The sequence below is a fragment of the Mirounga leonina genome, unplaced genomic scaffold (genome assembly GCF_011800145.1).
Source record: "Mirounga leonina isolate KUSES-001 unplaced genomic scaffold, KU_Mleo_1.0 Mir_151, whole genome shotgun sequence".
In the NCBI taxonomy this organism is placed as follows: domain Eukaryota; kingdom Metazoa; phylum Chordata; class Mammalia; order Carnivora; family Phocidae; genus Mirounga; species Mirounga leonina.
Window position 1 is genome coordinate 93095700 of NW_023270377.1, and position 15522 is coordinate 93111221.

The 15522-nt window shown below is 43.5% G+C and overlaps 1 protein-coding gene across 1 annotated transcript in view; it reads right to left on the reverse strand.

Annotated features, from left to right (window-relative positions):
* MGAT5 (alpha-1,6-mannosylglycoprotein 6-beta-N-acetylglucosaminyltransferase) overlaps window positions 1–15522 on the reverse strand; it is a 214867-nt gene that overhangs the window by 19645 nt on the left and 179700 nt on the right. Inside the window, exons 12-13 of the mRNA XM_035008155.1 lie at window positions 12638–12784; window positions 5031–5147 (exon numbers count right to left, since the gene is read on the reverse strand). Coding sequence (XP_034864046.1) covers window positions 5031–5147; window positions 12638–12784 — 264 coding nt within the window. The remainder of the gene's footprint in view (window positions 1–5030; window positions 5148–12637; window positions 12785–15522) is intronic.

Sequence of the window (15522 nt, forward strand, 5' to 3'; positions counted from 1 at the left end):
GGGCAGCCAAGCAGCTGGTCACAGGGCACCTTCTCCCCTTTTTTTGTATGTCGATTCACACATTACATATGAACTCTTCTTTAACCATGACTATTAATTTCATAATACATCTTCAAATCCACAATCATATAATGCATCACACAGGTTTTATCTCAGCCATCCCTGCCTACATCCGTCCAGAGAGAGCTAAAAGAGGCTGAGTCATAAGTATGATACTACCGGGGCAGGACTATTCTGCAAGAACACAGGTCATCTCGTTCCTCAATAGATCACCTCAGAAGAGCTCAAAATACTTAGAAAACTGACTTCAATGTTGCAAGCCTGCTCCTTCTCACCTCAAGCTTTTGCACGTGCTGTGCCCTTTCCAACCCAGACATAGCTCTTCACACCAAAGGCGAATTTTTCTTTCCTTTTAAAGGGTATTTATTTATTCAACCTGTGGGTGATTCCAGAGGCTTACTAGGACTGGTCTACAGATAGGTCTCCTCTCAAAGGTTCACAGAAGGAACAGAAAGAAACCACAACAGAGGACTTGGCATATCAGGCTCATTTATGTGGTGACAAGTAGAATTTCTGGAGTGAAATAACCATTGGTGGTCATCTGTCACGACATCAACAGATCCAATTATGTGGTAGGAAGGAGGCTGAATATTCAGGGGCCATTCCTACAACTTATTCCAAAGGGCATCCTTTAGAAATCCTTTAGAAATGGAAATGAATTATCTCAAAGGGCAATAAATTATTTCAAATGCAATAAATACAGAAAAATGGCTCTTCCTGTGTCCTCCTACTAACCAAACCCAATTTAACCAAAGGGATGCTGACTCATTAATTACTTGGTGGCCTGTTCACTGTTTTAAATAATATGAAGCCAAATGACTTTCCTATAAAGGAAAAGCAAACAAACAAACAAAAAAAAGGTAACTGTATTCTTAAACCACCCCTGCCAATGGGTTCCACCAGCCATCCTGCTGTGGACAGGAACAGGGCCCTTTGTGTGGGAAAGTTGTCCAGACTCCTGGCTTTGGATATAAAAGAACCCTGGCAAGCCTCTGAGGTAGGAGCTATTGTGGGGACTGGGGCAGGAGGCCTGGGATAGTTTTCTGCATGATAATCCTTCAGGAACAAGTCAAGGCCTCCTTGTGGAATGGAATGAAAGGGAATGCTGAGAGCACATCCAGTTATGGAGAAACCGAAGTGGGGCCAGTTGTGGAGAAACAGGGAAAAGGACCACTACTCACATGGCCACAGGAAGGAAGCCTGTAGGCTATACTGTGTACTTCCTGCTGGCCCTGGAAACCTTCCATTATCTTCCCACCTTTTCCTTCCTTTTCTCTTTATCTCCCTTCTTGTGAGATGTCCTGTCTCTTCTAGTACCCACTCACTGCTCTAAGTCCGAGTACAATTCCTACAGGGAACTGCTCTCAGAGATCAGCTGACCCTGGACAGAGGTGGCTTGGCATCACTCAATGAGAGGTGGTCTTGGAAGGTACCAGAAGACCAGAAGTTGGGTCCTGACTGTCTCCTCTATCTACTAACCAGAGAATTTTAAGTCAGACATATTCTGCAATTTCTCTTGATGATTTCAAATGTAAACTAGGTCATGCCATTCCCCTGCTCAAAACTTCCTGTCATACTTAAAATAAAAATCCAGAATTCTTAGCATGACCTGTTTTAAAGGCCCTACACATTCTGCCTCCGAGGGACCTTTTTTATGGTCTCCATTATTTCTGATGAGAAGTTGGTGGTCTTTCATACTGTTATCCCCCTAAGTGTAATAAATTTTTCTCTGGCTGCTTTCAAGACTTTTTTCCCTAATTTTTTTGTTTTCAGCAGTTTGGCAATGATGTATATTTTTCTTCATATTTATCTTGCTTTGGGTTCACTGCGCTCCCAGGATCTACAGGTTGATGTCATTCACTCATTTCAGAAAATTCTTAGCCATTATCTTTTCAAATATGTCTTCTGGCTATCCACTCCTCCTTCTGAGATTCCAATTATACATAAATTGGGCTGTTTGATATTGTCCCATAAGTCTTATGTTTTTTCTTAATTTCATTCTTTTTTCTCTTTTTGTTTCAATTTGGAAAATTTCTCTTGATAAGTCAATATCTTGATAAGATATTGATAAATTCACTGATATTTGCCTCTGCTGTGTATACTCTGATGATAAGGCCACTGAAAGAGTTCTTCATTTCCAATTATTTTTTAAGTTCTAGCATTTTTTCCTTTGGTTTTGAGAAAAAGTTTCTAGCTTTCTATTGAAATTCCCCATCTGTTCACATATACTGTCCACCTTTTTCACCAAACCTTCTAATACATTTATCCGAGCATTTTGAAGTTGCTTTCTAATAAATTCCAACACATCTGGGCCATCTCTAGGTCTGGTTTTAATGAGCGTTTCCTCTCTTAATGATGGGTCATTATACCTTGCCTTTTTGAGTGTCATGTAATTTAAAATCTTGTAATTAAATATGAGAAAGCCTGGCACTAAATTTCTGACCCATTTCTAACAAGCGTAAGGATTTTAATGACAATAGTTTTTGTATTAATCTCATTACTTACTTCACCTCTCAGTCCCACTCTTATCTTTCCCTTTACTTCTTTCCATATTTCTTTTCCTTTCTAAACTTTATAATGCACTAGTCAAAAAGACCTAGGCTTCAATCCAGGTTTTTACTACTTACTAGCTGTGTGATCTTGGGTAAATTACTTAATTTCTTTAAACCTCAATCTTTTTATCTGTAGAAGAATTATGTGAGATAACGATTGAGATAAGGCTCATAATGATTAAATGAGATAAGGCTCATAAAGATATAGAGAGATTCCAGATGTGTAGAAGAGATTCTCTCTACATAAGAGCTACTATTATAATTACTATTTTTCTCACGTGGTCTTGAATAATTTTTGGAATAAGGTGGAAAAAGATCGATCAGAGTTTTAAAATGTAGAGCACTAGAGGTTCCATGGAGTGAAGAGAGTCTATCTCATGTAGCAATGAGCAAATACAACTCAGTGCCTCACTCTGTGCTTTCTGTATCAGGCATTCCCTTAGATTTTTGTTTGACAAAAGCGATCTATCACCTAAAAAGTTTTGTACTCCATGATCCAAGATTTTCTGCCTCTATGTTACCTTTTCAATTACTCATTTTTCAAGGGTATGTGCACTTAACCAAGTGTTGTGGGTTGAATTTATGTCCCTCAAAAAGAAAATGCACAAGTTCAAACTCCCAGTAGCTGTAAATGTGACGTTATTTGGAAATAGGGTCTTTGCAGATGTAATCAAGTTAAGATGAGGTCCCAATTAGACTGGGGCCTAATCCAATATGACTGATGTCCTTCTAAGAATGGCAAAGACAGACACACAGACACACAGACACACAGGTTAAGGTGCTGCAGCTGCAAGTCAAGGAAAGACTGGGGCCACCAGAAGATGCAAGAGGCAAGGAAGAATCCCCCACTATAGGCCTTGGAGGGAGCACGGTCCTGCCGACATCCTAATTTTGGACTTCTAGTCCCTGAAACTGTGAGAGAATAAATTTCTGTTGTTAAAGTCCTGAGAAGCTAATACCCTAAGGGACTCAGGGACTCAAGAAAGAAAGATAGAACCATTAGCCTCCATAGGAATGACTCTCTGGTGGTGAAGCCCTGGCTGTGTGGCAGATATTCTGAGGCAACCCAGTGGGGCCACACTCCACTCAGCCTCTTCCCCTTTACTCACACTGTGCCTTGAACCCATGTCCTTCTGGTCCACTTCTCAGTTCAGCTTTGCAAATTCCTACTTTTCCTAAAAGACTTAACCTAACCCAGTGCTGCACTTTCCAGAAAGCTTCCTCCAACGTCCACTTCTCCATCTTTTGCATGTTGTTGTTGGCACTGAACACATTCGGCAAATACCTATCCCTCCCTCTCTCAATCCGTTAGGTGAATCACTATGCTGGGTACAGAGTACAGCAGTGAGACAGACATATTTCCGGCCTTCATGTTGCTGGCAGTCTAGTGTAAATCCAGACTGTTGATCACAAAAATAAGAATATTATATGTGTAATACTAATAGTGACTTAATAAAAACAACTAAACACTCACTATGTGGTAGACGTTCCACTTAAGGGCTTTATATTCATTATCTCATTGACTCCTTACAAATACCTATATAGTAGGTACTACTACTTAAAGAGATGAAGAAACTAAGACTCAGAGGTTAAATAACTGCCTGAGGGGACGCTACTAGTAGGTGGTCGGGCTGGAACCCCAACCCCAAGCTAACTGCAGCCCGTACTCCTTACAACCATGCCTCTACTGCCTCTCCTAAATAACTGTTAACAGAGTATAGTGTTCTAGTAGGAGGAGTACAGAGAGCAGGGTGCACCCAATAGTGTGGAAGGCAGTCGGGGGGGTTGGGAGAGGTAAACTTGGCCCATCCCCACTGGGCAGTAAGCCTCCTACAGGCTGGGAGGCAGCCTCAATTATGTTTATGGAAGTGAGTGTCCCCTAAAGTGGCTCAGAGGGTGCTCTGCCTACAGTAGGTACTTAATAAATGTCTGCTAACTTGATCAGGAGAATCCAGAGATGTCAGTTACTTATAAATACAAAATTCTATTAAGATGTTTAGGTAAAAAAAGTCAAATGAATAAATGCTATATGAAAACATTTCCCAGTATTTCCTTAATAGCTCCTATCATTCTTACTTTTTGGTAGGGGAGCTGGTTTGTGTTTTCTGATCTCTATGAGAGCGACCATCATTAAGCAGTGAAACAAATGTAATTCAACCTCCTACTATTATATCTGGGACCCAGCAATCATGCCAAAAGGTTCTGGGGAGTCCACGCACACAGGGGCACCAGCTCTGTTCCCACCCTCCAGTGCACCCATGAACCCTCCCCGGGCCAAATCCTACACTGTGGCTCTTTTCTAATCTCAGAGTTAAGCTGACATGGAAATGTTCTAATCATTCTACCAGAGGGCCTGTGAGGCTTTCCACACATTCCAGTTCACAGCACAGATGGGGAAAACAGAAAAAAAGATACAACCTTCTGACTTAAAATTGCTTTCACGGCATCTCCCACTTCCTCCTGATTGCTGAGGTCAACCGTCCAAACGTGGGGCCGGCCGATGAAAACTTCAGCATAAGGATGCTGGGATGTCAGCTGGAAGGGAAAGACAAAGCAGCTCAGTCTCACAAACTTTTTTCTTTTTTTTTTTAAGCCTTCTGTGCTAGATGAAGCGTTTTGTTTTTATGGCATTGTACTTTCGTAGCTAACAAGACATTTTTGTCCTTCCTTGATGATCAAAACCTCCTGAGGACCCATAAGTAGAAAACAATAAAAGAATGAGAGCTCCACATCTTGAATCCCACTTGGAAATGTCAAAACCAGGTGCCACAGTGGCTGTTACAGGTGGTTCCGACCCCCAAAGCTGCACCAAGATACAGGTGGTTCCGACCCCCAAAGCTGCACCAACTGGAACAGTTAACTCTTGGTCATATCGCAGCCCTGAAAATCCCCTTGGTCTAAGTAGTATCTGTTACAAGACACAGGTTAGGACACACAGGTAAGCATGAGAAAATTATAATAAAGCCAAAAGCTTTAAAGTCATAAGAAGATGAGTAATGGCACATACGAAATGTGAAGAAAGAGAAATAAGGCTACCAGAAAAACAGAATTTTGGAATGGTTTCAGGACGAATCATTAGCATCATGTTGGAGCCTTAATACTGATAAAGACAATTCAGATTCAGCAAAGCTCTAAATTCGGAGGTTTTATTTTAAGAACAAAGGGTCCAAAGAAACCCAGGATGAAAGCTGGTGATTCTCCGTTCCTGAAGGGTCCTTCCTTTGATAGCTAAATTTACCACCACCCAAACTGGCTTCCACCTTTATGCTTGTATCCCTTTCAGGGAGTAATGGGAAGGGAGCTTTCTGGACATTCGTGAGAGCATTTTCAGTTCTCCCGAAGACTGGGGGTGCTGCCTTGAGCTGCCCCCGAACCTATGGCTGATGACCGGGGGTTGCAGATGGCTCACGAGGCCCTAAAGTCCTGTACGAGGGGGGCCGTCCGCTCCCCATTCAGCTTCCACCTGCCCTGCAGGGCTTCCACATGGGGTCACAGGATCCAACTCTCTGGCACAGTTTTAATATACATTGAATTTCCCAGGAATGTAATTACCATGTAAATCAAGGGATGTTTGTACTGTGTTTTCTTTAGAACTTCACCCATAAGCTGTTAACCACTTTGGAAAAATCAGGGCAGCCGAGTCAATGTCACTCAGATGAGGTGAGTCTCCATTACAACATATCCAAATCAGTCTGTATTTGTAGCTCTCACATTAATGGCAATTGCATATGTATGTATACATATATATATGTATAGGCACTTTTTAACTTAGCTTCTCTTTTGTAATATCACTTATAAGCAACCATAAGCCCTTACCAAATAAGGGCTAACCATATTCAGCTGAATGTTTTATTCTTCTTAAGTACAAACTTACTCATTGTAAGGAGGAATGAGACATGTTTTCTACTATAGTTCTTGGGTATGGCATAATATTCCTTGACTATATATATACTGAAATATGTATTTCCTTATTGAAAATTATTTTCCTTTATGTTAGGGCTAGGGAATCATTCTTTTTTTTGAAATTACATATGTAGGCAGGGTATATTATTTATGAATTTTATTTCAGGACAGAAAAGTAGATTTTACAATATACTTGTGGGAGAAATACAGGTGTTGGGTCTGGTAGGGTTGAGGCTGTTTCTTTAGAGGTGAAGCTGGTTCTCTTTTTCTTCAGACTCCAGTATACACAGAGGACGGGATGATTTAACTGGCCTCTCTCCATCTCACTCCTAGCCACCATTCTTCGTATCCTACCCTCACCAACTGTGTGCGCGCAATACTTAGGGCAGGAAACCCAGAGTTTAAGTTACTGGGCCTCAGCTCCCAGTTGTCATTGGTACCCTCTCTCATAGAAATCATGATTCTCTCTCTCTCTCTTTTTTTGAAGAGTTATTTATTTGAGAGAGAGAGAGAAAGTGGGGGAGGGGCAGAGGGAGACAGAGACTCTTAAGCAGACTGGCTGCTGAGTGTGGAGTCCGACATGGGGCTCGATCCCAGGACCCTGAGATCATGACCTGAGCTGAACTCAAGAGCCAGACGCTTAACTGACTGAGCCACCCAGACGCCACTGGAAATCATGATTTTGAGGAGAAAATATCCTAGACTTTCCTCCTGCCTCCTCTGCCAGAATCACGCCCCTTGCTGGCCTGTTCAGTTCCCCATTCTTCTGACACGTACCCTCTTCTTTCGCTCAGCCACATGGTCAGTGATAGAACCTACAGAGTGACCACAGCCCCTCATGGAGCTGGGGAAGAATCCTTTTCTCTTTTTTTTTTCCTCTCAGCACACATTTTAGATTCAACACATATCAGTGAAGCCCCTGGCTGGCTCAGGCACTGTGCTGATGACCCGCATATGCATTATTTATCATGTTTCCTGTGTATCAATCAGGATTTTGAGATTTACAGGGGTTTACAATTCTGCAAGACCACACAGCCAGGAAGTAGCAGGGCAGATTCAAATTGAGGTCCTTCAACAACGCATTAGCTTTGGACGGAAAGGAAGATGACAATTTTACAGTACCTACAGGGTTCTTAAGACAAAGGCGAAAAGAAGCCCAAAATAAACTCCAGTCTTTTAATCACGCTCCTAAAACATGCCAAACTAAAAAAAAATCCCAGGATTGAATTTATGCCTGCAGTAGAGCTTTTCTGAAGACGAGCAAAATGTCACTCCGTTTTCACTTGGTGGCCTGGAGAACAAACTGATTAAATCTTCCAATGGAATCAGGGGGTAAATTAAAGTTGTCATCAATGTCACTATGCAGCCACTTAAAAATTGGCAGTCTCTCCCCCCTCCCCTTTATAAGGTCCTTGCTTATTTGCAAGGTTGCTCTAAGCACTTGGAAAATACAGAATGCTGAGCCATTATCATTTTATTCATTTATATTTACTGAGGGTTACTAAATTTTAATGAGTAAGGCATTTTGTAATTCATTATTTCCCCTCTGAATGTTATGCTCCTTCCTGTTAATTTATTGAGAACCATCTGATCTGAGCTACTTCACTGTATATCAATCAGCAAATTTACTGGAGTATAGTTTGTAAAAGTAATGAAAATCTTATTAAATATGAGACATTATTACAGAGTGGCTATTACATTTCTAAGGAAAACATGAGTTCTCTTTATGGAAAAAAACCCTGAAGCCAGAGAATTTCTAACAGTTTACAAAATGTCCAAATAATGATTAAGAACCTACTAATGTGTTTCCCAATATAAAGATAAAAATCCAATTTATATCACATTGAAAGTATAACCTGAACCGACCACATTACTTAAGGCATATGGAACTTTTTCCCTTGAGTATACATCGTGGTTTTAAAAATTGGTCCAATGTAAAAGACAAAACTGTCAGGTAGAAATTTAGACTTTTTGTCTCCAAGGCAAAGAAGGGACATATATGCAATTTATACAGATTGATTTATATGGATCAATTGTTGCTTAACTGGAAAAACTAGCAAGGGCACAAAAAATAGCTTTGTAATTATGTCCACTTTGGTTAAAATTTTTCCATTTGCAGAATAAAAAAAAGAATAATTGATTTCTAGGGATTTTTGACCCTTGGGCTTCTGTAGGACTGCTGATAGCACTCTCGCAGTGAAAAGCGGTTTTGGTTAGGGGGATTTTGTGGCTTTTGTGGGCTGAAAGGGCAGAGTGGGTGGCCCACCTGGCCTTGAGGTCAAGTTCACTGGGTCCTCCCAAAGCTGGCTCCCAGCCTGCTCTCTGCACTGTCTCCCGCAGAGAAGGAGACAGACATCAGATGGAACCTGCCCTCCTGCATAAAGCAGAGTGACCTTCTCCGGATTTCCCTCCAACTCATCAACATTCATGCCTTTTAGGCTTGAACCCCACCCCCATCTCCTTCCTTCCCTTTACAGCACAGCTCCTCCACCATCCCCCTTTCAGTTAACCCACCACATTCTCCACCTGGCACAATTCCAGGCTGACACTCCCTCCTCAACTTCGCGATTTCTTTCTGTATCAAAACCTGAGCTCCTGGAAAACAGGAAACGGGTCTTGATAAGTTTCCCCAATGCTGCAGCTAGTACCCTGGGCCCTGTTGGGGACACAGCGCACATCTGTCAACTGACCTTTGGCATCCCAGCCCTCCTGTGGGAGCCCAGGACTGATGGAGTCATCCGTGTGAGGTCACTTTCAGAGCAACTGAGAGGACCCCACAGTGTCATTCTAACTAGAGTCCCATTTAAGCACAGGCAGAATCATCTCAGGGGATGGGAGGAACCAAGCACCTAGGGGTGGGGGCAGCTCTAACGCCTATTCTCTTCTTATGCCATGAAGAATGAAAAGCCTCCACCACCTCACTGAGAAGCACATTACTAAGTGATGACAATGGACAGGAAATGATGAACATCCTTTCCTCAATAACTTAACACGGGCTGGTCTGATCTTGGTGACATTACAGCACTCACTGGGAAATGGATTGTGGATGAGTGTCCTCATTTTCTTTCTTTCTTTTTTTTTTTCAGGAAAAAACAGTTGTAACAAAGTGTCATCAAAATCTTTAGAATTACTAATAACAAAAAGGTGCCGGTTGCCAATGTAGTCTAAGATACTTTTGACTGATCATTTCCCAAAGGCTCATATATAGAAACAGCAACGAGAAAAGACAGGTTTCTTAGCTCTTCACGTATTCAAAAAAAATCACAGTGGGGGGGGGACCCCACCATTAGAACTACCATAATAACTGTCGTAGGCAAGATCCGCCGACACATGGTAAAAATAAATGGGCAAAAGTTTGAAGAGAACCAGAACTATCTGCATAGTTTTGAAATATTTTTTCCAATATAGAGAAAAATAGTAACTTTATGGTGAAGAAACCCAGCAGGCACTACCTGAACCAGTAATTAGACTGAGATCATGGCGCCCCCCTCCCCGATATGACACACTGAGAAGGCCATACCACTTCTCTGACAGTCTTGCTAAAAATGCGTCATCTCAAACTAACCACTAGACAACATCCGTCAAATCCAAAGTGGGCAAGGGCCTACAAAAAGGCCAACTGGGACTCTTTCAAAGTGTCACGGTCGTGAAGGACAGTGAAGGACTGAAGAAGTGTCACAGACTGGAGGAGATTAAGGAGACACGGCAGGTAAATGCAATGTGGGGTCCTGGACTGGATCTCAGAACCGCAAAAGGATATTAGTGGGAAAAAAAATGGCCAAGTCCAGTTAGACTGTAGTTTAGACAACACTGTGATATCAGGGTTCATTTCTCAGTTTTGATAATTGTACTGTAGCTTTGTAATATGTTACCATCAGGGGAAGCTGGATGAAGGTGTTAAACACAAACTCTGTACTCTCTGTGCAACTCTTCCCTAAGACTAAAACTATTTCAAAATAAATAAAAAGTAAATTCCAACAACTCCACTTGTACATAGAATGAAGAGCAAGAACCCAAGCAGATACTTGTACACAAATGTTCACAGCAGCGTTATTCACAACAGAGAAAAAGTGGAAACAACCCAAGTGTTTGTTAACAGATGAACAGATAAATAGAATGTGGTGTATTTACAGAATGGAATATTATCCAGGCCTCTACAAGGAATGAGATTCTGACACATGCTATGAACTTTGACAACATTATGCTAAGTGCAACAAGCCAGTCATGAAAGGATACTGTCTGATTTCACTTACATTAGGTAGCTTCTAGAAAAGGTAAATTTAGAGAGAACATAGGTCAGAGGTTACCGGTGGCTGTGGGGAGGGGAGAATGGGGAGTTGGTGTTTAATGAACACAGTTTCTATTTTGAATGATGACTAAGTTCTGGAGGTGGGTGGTGGTTATGGTTGCACACGACTGGGAATATACTTAATACCAGTGAACCATACACTTAAAATGGTTAAAATGCTAAGTTTTAAATTATGTATATTTAATCACAACAGAAGTAAAAAAAAAAAAAACCAAAATTACAAATAATTATTCCAATGTGGGCAGAAAAACTTCAGAGATTTCTTACACCTAACTTAAAATGTAGGGATGATTTATTGACCCAAATTTTCTATCCTAAACTCTATCCTAAAAGTTTCAAAGAAGTCAGGAGCATGGTAGAGCAGAGATTCCTAAACTGAGATGTTCTCATTGCTGGGGAGCATCTCTTCAGATTATTCCAAAGAATAAGCTGTTCGGTGCCAGGCTGAACACTCCTGCTCTGTGCGCTGGTGTCTCACCCAACACCTGGCACACAGGTGTGCATTAGGAATTGCTGAGGAACGACTTCCCCAAAAGCAATGACTCCCTATAAGGAAGAATTCAAATGTACTATACGAGCAGAAGGAAAAGCAAGCATGCGAGTCAACACACATACAGTTACCCCTTGTCAGAGGTTGTGTGGGCCATAGATTGTCCTTTTTGAGGATTATCTATGGATCTCAATCCTCTTCCTCCACCCCCTTTGGCCCTTTCTCCAGTGGTCAGAAAAAAGCATTCTCAAAATAATAAGCTCTGTGAGTTGGTAAGATCTTTGACTGATCAGTGAAAAATGATCATAGACAATGCATTTCAGGTTCTTTTGGGGGGCGGGGGTGTTCAGTCGACCCAGAAAGGTTTAAAAGTAGCAGAATTGAAAACCGTGTGCTTTAATCACAGCGCTGCTATACTGCAGCTACATCATGGGGGTCCACCGGGGTCGTCCCCCAGGGGAAGGCCCCGAATGACAGGGGCGCTACCAGGACTCCAGCTTGGAGAGGCTTCCTCCTTGGGAGCAGCCCACAGAGCCACAGAAATAAGAAGATCAATCTTATGGTTTCTTGCACACACCTGTTTCTGACTAGATACAGAAACACCAGCTTGATCACCCACATGCTCTAAATGACTTGTTGATTGCCCCAAATCGAATCCAACTGCCTTCAGTGGTGATTCATCACCTGCTGTGGATTTTTAAAGAGGATCTCTGACAGCAATTCAAATAAGGCTTCTGCCAACAGTTCTAGCAATGGCAGGATTAGTTCTCAGGATGGTGCCCGCGGATGGTGGCTGAAAATACCAGGCACGTGACTTCAGTTGCCCATCATCTGTCTTGTCTCTCAGGGTTGACAGCAAAGGACCCCACGACACACTCTCTATTCCCCACAGCCCATCGCGGAGAGCACATTCTTCAAAAATGCCTGTTAGCCAGTGGATTTCCTTATTCCATAAATTGTAGACATTCAAAAAGTCAGACCTCAGCCACTGAGAAGGCTGGAGAGGTCTGTGTGAATTAGGGTAGAGCTGAGGCAGAGTGAAAAGATGCCACAGTTTGGAGAGGGGCAGAAGTAGATGCAAGTCTTGGCTGTGCCACCACCTGGTTAGGACAGGGCATCAGCCATTCCTCCCTGAGCCCCTGTACAACCCCCTCCTTCCACCCAGCTATGTTAAATGACGTTGACGATACCTACTGTCCTTTAATGATGTTGACGATACCTACTATCCAAGGCTATGAAGTTTGAACGGGCTCCTAGCCTTCAGTTAAGTAGCTAGTATTCACACTGTTAAAAGAAGAAGGATTTTTTTTTATAGAGGCTTACCTCTCTCAGAGTTGGCTTGCCAATGAAAAAGTCTGTGTTTTTGCTGCTTTTGGGTGGGCTGAACTTGGGATTCAGAAAAGCACATCCATTTGCAATGGCCTCCAGGGGAGCTGGGCCCTCATAAGGGAACCCGAGTCCAACAAACAACTGTAAGACAGAAAAGCACACCATATATAAACACATCAATCAGGACTGGCGTCCCTGGCTCACAGGGGGCTATTCTGTGCTTCATTCCCATGTGGAAGCCTCAGACACTCTGGAAGGTTCCCAGACCCTGGGGGGGTGGGGTGAAGAGAAAGCAGCTCACATCAGGAGCTGAGAAACAGGACCAGGGACCTTTACAGGCCCAGGAATCTGCTCAGCTCATTATGCTCTCCTCTGCAAAAAAAAAAAAAAAAAAAAAAAAGTACAGAAATGAGCGTGGGGAGTGGGGGAGAGGTGAGCAGTTGAAGGGGTAGGGAGGCGGGGGTATTAAAAGAATAAAAAACAACAACAAAAACCAAGACCCAACAATAATCTTTCCGTAACTCACCAGGAGACATGACTGGAGAAACACTTGCTTAACTAAACAGAAGGTTTCTTCATTGAACCAAAGGAACAACAGGCCCTTTCAGGGATGCTGGGCGAGGGGGACAGAAAGGTCACTTGGCGGTTTGATTACAGTTCAAATGGAGCTGCTTTAAAATGACGGTAGTTCAGTAAACACAGGTTTTCATAATGGGGTTTTCACTGGGGGACACCAACAACTTTGTTTTTATCTCCCCGTCAGTGGAGGGGAGAGGGTGCTGAGTGGCTCCACCAGCCAGGCGGCTTCCCTCCTCAGCAAGTACACCATGCGCGTTCCCCACCTCAGACAATAGATGGCAGCCAAAACACACTCTCCAAGTCCTCCTGCAAACCCGAGCTCCAGAGCTGCTGGGACAAAGGGGCCTTGCTGCAGCTCACTGGCAATCATTCCTGGGTCCGAAACCGAAACAGCATCTCAGGGAAATGCCTCAGTGCAGCTCTTCCCCTCGGGACCCTTCACGGTGCTGGTGGGCTGGAAGCCATCGATGGCAGGGTCCAAGTCCGGCCTTGGGGAGGTGTGAGATCTCCCTACCACACCAAGGAGCCAAGGCTGAGATCATCCATGTGGAGACACATCCATCACCAAAGGATAACGGGGCCCCACGGCACCGTTCCCTTCTGCCATCACGCTGAGGAACACCCACGCAGCCAGGCCCCGAGAGTGAAGGATATTGGCGAAGTGGATACACAGCAGGCCTGATTCTCCTTTCACGGGGCCCTTTCCCCAGCGATTCCGTCTTTGCGGCTACTTAAATGGAATTGCTTGCTTAGAATGGTTCCATGTGGAGAGACCTGAGTCCCGGCCGCTGGGTTCCCTGGGCACCACTGAGAGATGCAGGAAGTTTGTGCTGGGCACTCAGTTTCGGGACTGAACACTGACCATGGCCCATGCTGGACATACTGTAGCCCCCACAGGGATTTTTCTGGGACAAGAAACAAAAAACCCAGGTTTTTGAACTGTATATTCTTTTGCACAAAACAGGGCACTTAACCTTTGTTTGTTTCAGAGGAATAACCTTTCACTTCCTGTAAACTTCGGGATGACCAAATATACTGCCAGGGACATCCACTGGAGGAGTTGAGGAGAGCAGCTATGGGGCCAGCAGAGCTCCCACTGCCAGCCGGGGGCACTATCCCTTGGGCAGAACCACTGGAGACATGGGTGAGGAACACCATGTGAGTAGGAGCCTGGAAGATGTAGAATAAAGGGGCATCTCCACCACCACCTGGAGGCCCTGTTTCTGGATTTTACTGTTATTTTTTTAAGATTTTATTTACTTATTTATTTGAGAGAGAGAGAGGGAGAGGGAGGGACTGGGAGAGAGAGAGAGAATGCATGGGAGGAGGGCAGAGGGAGAGAGAGAATCTCAAGCAGACTCCCAGCTGAGCTTGGTGCCCGATGTCATGACCTGAGCCAAAATCAAGAGTTGGACTCTTGAGGTGCCTGGGTGGCTCAGATGGTTAAGCATCTGCCTTCAGCTCATGTCACGATCCCAGAGTCCTGGGATCTAGCCCTGCGTCCGACTCCTGGCTCAGCAGGGAGCCTGCTTCTCCCTCTCCCTCTCCCCCTGCTCATGCTCTATCTCTGTGTCTCAAATGAATAAATAAAATCTTAAAAAAAAAAAAGAGTTGGACTCTTAACCGAATGAGCCACCCAGGTGCTCCTGGATCTTACTCTTCTTAAGTAGCTGACAGGAATGAGATTATCAGAGAGAACTTAAGTGTATAGTGTGTGGCCTCAGCATGCGGCTCAGGGGTGAGGGGTGGGGGAGGATGCCTGACAGCAGCAGAAGAAATGGAAGGCAAGAGTGGGAAGGACTCATCCCAAGACATCACAGCTTTATTAAATATGAAGAATCCAGGGTTACCATCCTTCAGGCTTTTGAGCTCTGTGATCCGCCCTCCCGATCAGATTTTTGGGAGGATATGCAGGCTCTCCAGGGGAAAGATGACCTCTCTCAGGTTGCAGGAAAGCATAGGGCTTCCAGATCCTTTTCACTCTGAGAAGAAAGGTGCTGGAAGATGCAGATGGGGGGGCTCTGTGGGTTTAACCAGAGACCTGGAGCCCACAATGTGTCCTGACCTCTGAAAATCAGGGCCTACCATGAAGTGCTGATACCTTCATCAAACTTAAATTGCTAAGAACTTTGGAGAAAATATAGGATGCACAATGATTATTTAAATAGAAAATCCTGGAAAAAAATTTAATTAGCTCCTTTAGACCAACCAATCTAAACCCATTAATTAAAAGTATATGGGGCTGTTGCTTAATGGACTTGAATGTGACCTAGGTTTAATTATATCTGAATAACAATTTG